The sequence below is a fragment of the Apium graveolens genome, chromosome 3, assembly GCF_009905375.1.
Source record: "Apium graveolens cultivar Ventura chromosome 3, ASM990537v1, whole genome shotgun sequence".
In the NCBI taxonomy this organism is placed as follows: domain Eukaryota; kingdom Viridiplantae; phylum Streptophyta; class Magnoliopsida; order Apiales; family Apiaceae; genus Apium; species Apium graveolens.
In genome coordinates, this window is record NC_133649.1 from 280,156,829 (window position 1) to 280,163,893 (window position 7,065).

The 7,065-nt window shown below is 30.2% G+C and overlaps 1 protein-coding gene across 1 annotated transcript; it reads right to left on the bottom strand.

Moving 5' to 3' along the window:
• Nucleotides 1–4,173: 4,173 nt before the first annotated feature.
• LOC141713444 (gibberellin-regulated protein 1) lies at nt 4,174–4,997 on the bottom strand. Its single transcript, XM_074516872.1, has 3 exons — nt 4,838–4,997; nt 4,679–4,715; nt 4,174–4,543 (listed from the first exon to the last, which is right to left on the bottom strand). The coding sequence occupies exons 1-3, from the start codon at nt 4,925–4,927 to the stop codon at nt 4,362–4,364; spliced, it is 309 nt and encodes a 102-aa protein (XP_074372973.1). The 5' UTR covers nt 4,928–4,997; the 3' UTR covers nt 4,174–4,361.
• Nucleotides 4,998–7,065: the final 2,068 nt, after the last annotated feature.

Genomic DNA, 7,065 nt, shown 5'->3' on the forward strand with positions numbered 1-7,065 from the left:
TGTAAAAAAAGCAAACTTGTCCCCTTTTTGTGGAGAGAATCAGGTTCCTTTTACAATACTACCCACTTTACATACATGATCATGGAATAATCATGCAAAAACTAAAAAAAATATACTAAATTAAAAATTAAACATTTTAATCTGTAGAAAAAGTAGAAAAATATATAAATATATTCATATAACTCAAACCCAATAATCCAATTTTCATATATTGAATATTCATAGATACTCACCAGAAGTTATGAAAAAAATCTTCAGATCTTGATGTTTAATTGGAGAATTGAAGATCAGTGCAACAATCAGCTCAAAACACACAGGAACATGTATGTGTGCGTAAATGAGAGAAAAACAAGAAACAGTTATACGAGGAGAATTCACGAATTTCGAGAAGAGCTCACAGAGAGAAATGGTTACAATTAAGGAGAATAAACAAAAACAAACAAAATCTCTCCTCTCTCTCTATATCTCTCTCGCTACATGTGTGTTTGTGTGGGTATATATGTAAATGGGGCCAGGGAGTGAATGTATGTGGAAAGATTTGTTACTATAAAGTACTCCCTCGGTCATTTCGTCTTTTGACTTTCGGTACTGTTTATACTAAGCGATTGATTACTAATTTATGTCTAATTTATAATATCAAACATAGTCGTGAGTGATCTCGTTGGATTCGTATTTATCAGTACTTTAATATAGTAAAATTTTTATATTTAATACTAATACGAATTTAAAGATATTAATAATGAAAAGTGTGCATTGGCAAACGTGTCCAAGATAAATAGGAAACGTTTTTCGGGACGGAGTATAAAACACTCTTACTCGTGACTCATTTCTTGCGATTCTTGTCAGCCGTTGGATTGAATATAGCTGATTTTTCGAAAGTCCACGGTGTCAGCCATGTCAATTAAAGCGGCTTTTTTTATTTCTGTTTTTTATTTTTTTGTGTTTGCGAATACACGTGCCTATGTCGCATCTACCCACGTGGCAGCAGAACTGTGAAGTGAAGGCTCGTTTTGCTTCCAATTTATTTCGTTTAAATAAATATATTTACTTGCACGGTCCGACGAATTCTCGTTTCTCGGCCATATATTGTGTATTTCACTCCTCACGCGTAGGGAGTGAGCATTTCCCGGTTCGGAACCGGGAACCGAATCGAACCGATCAAAAATTGTGGTTCCGATTCGGTTCTTAACTAATTCGGATTTAGTTCGGTTCTTATTTTTCTAGAAATTTCGGTTATTGGTTCGGTTCGGTTCGGTTCTTAACATACTAGAACCATAAGAACCGAACCGTATATAAATGAACAAAAACAAATATATATATATAAATATATGTATATATATTACGTATTATGTTTTCTTATTTATAATATCTTAATAAATTTTAAGAAAAATATCATTTTTATTGTATTAATCATTTCTTTAAATATTTATGGAGTTTTGAATATGTTTATAAATATTTTTCATCTTAAATATTAGAAAGTAATCGAATTCAAAATGATCTACCACTAATAAAAATCTTCTTTTACTAAGTTACCGCTAATACACAATCAAAACTAGTCAAAATTTAAAAAGTTAGAATACAAAATAATATGCAAAATAAATAAATAAATATGAAATAAAAATATAAATTCGGTTCTTTCGGATCAGAACCGAACCGAACCAAATTTTACGGTTCGGTTCCGGTTCGGTTCTTACATATAAACGGGTCCGGTCCGATTCTTAAAATATTCATATTTCGGTTCTCGATTCTTTTGATTCCAGTGCGGATCGGTTCAGTTCTGACCCGTTGCTCACCCCTACTCACGCGTCTAGTTTTAGCTATGATTACACAATCTCTTTCTTTCTTAACGCCCTCAACATCCTTTAAAGCGCGGATGCATAAAAAAATCGAATCTGAAAAATTCGTCTGATATGTCTGGAAAAAAAATTGATAAAAATTTGATGGAAAAAAGTTCGACCCAATTCGATTCGGTCCGTGGCCTTGAACGAGACACATATTTTTCATAAAAATTCAGCCCGGTCCAATTCGTTAAAAGCCCGGATTGAAACCTGATCTGAGTTTAGTCACGATCCAGACAAAAGCCCGGCCCGATCCGAAAAAAACTCAGCCTCATCATGCCCGTTAAATGCCCGAATTTCATGTTGATTTTTAATAAATATTTGAATAGAACATTGAAAAATTATTCTTTATCCTAATTATTTTATAACTGAATACAATTTCGAATAAAAATTTAAAATTTTTAAAAATTATTTAGAGAATTGATAGTTATACATATTTTACTTATATGTGAACACAATTTATTAATATTAAGATTGAATTACCGAGATGTAAATTTAAAATTCTAAATTATTCTAAGATATAATATGAATAATTTGTTTCAAATTCTAATCAAGAGTGTGCACGTATAAATAAGACTAAACTTACAAATACAATTAAAAAAATATATATGAAAATCATATATTATTACTACAAAAATTAATATTAAAATTATTTTAAAAAAATTTGGCGGCCCGGTCCGATTCATGGGTCTAAACGGGCCTAATTATTTTGAACGAAATCCGTTCTGAATCCGGCCTGATCCGGTTTTCGTGCATCTCTATGTTAAAGTAAGCGAGTGATATATCACTACAATAATATATTTTTACGTAATGCTTATGATAATAACATCAAATATTGTTAAAAAAATCGGTATTTAAAATTAAATCGATAGATCACAAAACAAGAATTAATAGGTCATTCTTCAAAAAAGAATTAATCGGCTAAAATAGAGAATTTTAGAATCTTGACGGCATCTTTTGAAAATAATGTCCAGATATTTTATTGAGATATTATCCTTTTACATATATAAAAAAGGAGTTCTGGTGCAAAAAGTAAATTGAATTTTTTTAAAAAAACACGAGGGGGGTTGGCAGATTGAATAAAACTTTTCAGTTTTCATTGAACGCAAGTTATAGAAAACTTGAGTATTTATTTTCATATATCAATAATAAAGTGTAGGCTTCGAGTTTGAGGCACTAAATAAATAAATAGCGAATACTTGGTGGGGAATGTAACTGGCACGCGCCGGCGAGGGGTGTCGTTAGTGGTTGGAAGCTAACAAGTGAAAGGAATAAATGAAGGATAGAGTTTATAGATAATGATTTGATATTCTGCGAACGGGGTCGCAGTCATGCATATAGCGTGATTACAGTTGAGATTGAGTAGTATTGAATGATGACACTTTAGTCCATAGTGGTAAATGATTATAAAGTCTGTATCCCCCGAGCCAGTAAACAATTATGTTGCCTCGCACGTCACCATAGTAACACCTCTCCTTTTAATTTTAATAGGGCGACGACCGAAAAATCGAAATTGAACCGAAAATGGTGAAAAATGATAAAATTGTGTGAAATTGATTTGAAAATAAAAGGAAATCGAAAGTGGTGAATTTCGATAAAAATTAAATAGTGTAAAATTAATTTGGAATAGCGGAAAATTAAAAGATAAACCTTTTTTTAAATATCCAATCTCAACTATAGATTCAAAACCAAATGAAAAAGTCGAAATCAAACCAATTATCAAGATAATTTTATTTTATAAAATTAATATGATCTAGAAGCTGGTTATTACCATAAATTCATGGATCCGGGGCGTATAATCATCACAAAGTCATTTCTTGATTTATTTGTTAGTGAGCATTATAGATCTAAGTGTAGAAGTTGAAATAGAATAATGCATTTTAAAAAAAACAACTTGATCTTTGCATTTTATTGGAACACCTTTGACAACAACTAGTGAACTATGCGCCTTTGGAAGTGAAATTGCTAATATCCGATTAATGGGTAGTGAAATTATTTTCGTAGTTTGTCCATTTTTCTTGTTTGACGCAACACTACTCCACATGTACGGTTTCCGAATTTTAAAACCGTTTCAAACTGAAAACGTACAATTTTATGTGATTTAATCCAAAATCATCATGAAACTCGGTTATACTCAAGTTGCCCGCTTTGTCTCCGGACAATTTTAACATAACCTTTTTTAATAGAAAATATTGAATAATATACTTTTTAAACCGTATCATGATGCCACTGGACCATTAAATCATTTTGGGCGAGTCAAAAGATCATTTTGTAAAATTTCGATACTACTATGTCTTTTAAGCAACAAAGAACAACATAAGTAGGAACAAAGATATACACAGAACATTACATAACATTTTAAACAAACATAAAATTATTCAAACTTCACGATGATTCATCTATTTCACACAGCTAGATGTGTCCTTCTCCATTATTTATATATATAAACCCTCTGTGATCATATATGTGTCAAGCATATATGTAAATATTAAAAATAGGGAGGAGATAGGTTTGAAATAGCAATTAAGGGCACTTCTTCTTGCCGCCAGTGGTAGTGAGATTAGCGTAACAAGGACAAACATCATAGTTGCCATAAGTTCCAGGAGGTACGCAGCTGCAACGCTCGCAGCAAGTCCCGCATGCCCTGTGGCACAGGTTTGGCCTCCCCGATAACTTGCATCTCTCTGCACATTTTGCTCCGCAATCTGCATACATGAAACCCTTGTAATTACTATTTCTGTTCGCGCATTTGTAACTTTTATGTTTTCATAGACCTGAAATCTCTCTGCGTAATTGCGGTATGCTAAAATTGAACACTTTTATATGAAATATATATGTACCTATTTTCTCGAGAAGAGAGCGGCCAGTACTAGTAATCTGCAATAATTAAAGAAAAAAATAAAATAATTGAGGGCATAAAGGAAGAAAGAAACAGGAGGAATTATAGAGTAACTTTATTGCAAAACGAAGATTAAAATTGCAATTAATTGAAATCATACCGTCATCTCATCACCATGAACAACCTGCATAAGAATTATAAGGGAGATCATAAGAAAGATGAAAGTTATAACTGACTTGGAGATGGCCATGGATGAAACACTAAGTAGTTTAGAATCGAGATTTGATCAAGTATTGCATGTGTATTTAAATGGAATTGAGAGGTGGTGGTATTTATAGAGGGAAAAATCAAGTGGAGTTCAGCTAGCTAGCTTAATGGTGATGGTTGTATAATTGGTAGGGGTCAGGGTGATTAGGCATGCTAGCTGGAACACCATCGACCTACGAAAATGAAAGGAGCCGATGTTAGCTAGCTATCTACGATGAATTGAGGGGACTCATCATTCTACGTATAATTTCTGGACTTACAAATAGGTCCACTTTGCATATTACTATCATTGAAGTTTATATCTTGCAATTTAAAAATTATAAATTGCGATAACCTACACCTTTGGGGGCGTTTGGATGGGTTGGAGAAATGGGACCGGGTAATGGTAACCTTGGTACTAGAATTAGAATGAGGAATTTAGATTATTAATTGGTTTAAATTGTAATTCAAATTTATTATTAACTCCAAAAACGTGATATAAATTTTGATCCAAATTATCTTTTACATATTATAATACACAAAAAATAATATTAAATTCTTTATTTTTAAATTTTTTTTTAACGATTATCAACTTTATATTATATTTGATTGATTGTTCAAATCAATGACAAAAAAATTCATATAAGTAAAAATAATTAAAAATTATATACTTAATTAACGAAAAACACATTCATTTTATTAATAAATATATAAAACATCATTAAAATTCATTAATTAATCACAAATTAATTTTAAATCTAACAAACTAAAATATAATAATAAGAAAATTATTATTTTATATTAAACTAAATTTGGATCAATGAATAATGATAATGCAAATTTAAATCATTGTTCACTGATTCAAATTTGGATCACCATTTAGATCTTTGTTGGAGTGAAATATGGGATAATTTGTCCCAAATTTGAAATTTTAAATTGGAGATACCCTATGAAATGGTAATATAATGGGTAAAAAATATAATTTAATCATCTAGTGGGCGAATGAGATATTCATTCTCAACAAATTACCAATTCAAACACTATATAATATGAAATTAAAGTTCCAAACACCCCTTTGTCCTTATTTCTATTTTTTAACAAAATAGCTAGATATTCATATAAATTTATAAATTTAACATAACCACTTAGTTTATATTATTTGAGATACCTTTTTGTAAAAAAATAAATTCTCAGAAAAATTTCTTACAATTGTACAAGCCTATATAATCTATGTGAAGTAGCTAACTCTAATGTTTTAACATCTAAATCCATCAAATGGCTGGCAGGGTCACAGTCATTGCCCCGCATAATTGAAAATTTTGTCGTCTTTAAATATTCCGCGGACTCGAGCATGATTGTCGACCTTCAGATTTTTGGATACCGCAAATGGATGGCGGACTGGTTCAGTGGTGAAAAGAAATTGTAATTTAGCAAAAAAAAAAAGAAAAAATTGTAGAGACTTGATTTTGTTTAATAAAAGTTCGTCATCGTGTGTATTAATTGGAACAGCTAACAATAAAAAAGGCGGCTTAATTTTTTAACATACGCACTAAATAGTAAATACTCCTGTAACAAAATAAGGTTTTATTTTATCAACCGATTTTTTTTGATAAAAAATGACCGATAGTAAATGACAACATAAATGAACCCGCATTAACAATAAAAGAAGTCATAATCACAAAATCTCCTTGCGTCGAACATGTGATCAAGAGAATAATTATCCCCTCTTTAATCAACTACTTGCGGACCTTTTTTTAATTTTTTGATTTCACTACCTTTTGGTTTCATCCTTTTTATTCATATTATAACTTTAAGTGCATGATTTTTTATCCTATAATTTGAGCACCTTTTGATTTCATCTTTCTTTTATTTATATTATAACTCTAAATGTATTATTTTTATCATTTTTTATTCATATAAGAATTATATATGTATTATTTTTACCTTTTTAATTTTTATAAGTCATATATTTTTATTATTTTATAGGTTGAAATTCTATTTTAAAAAATGTTTTAAAATAGGTTCATAAATGTATTGTTTTAAAAAGTTCATAAATGTTACTTTGGTTTCACTATTTTTTGGTTAAATGTATTATTTTATAGGTTGAAATTCTATTTTAAAAATATCTAAATGTATTGTTTT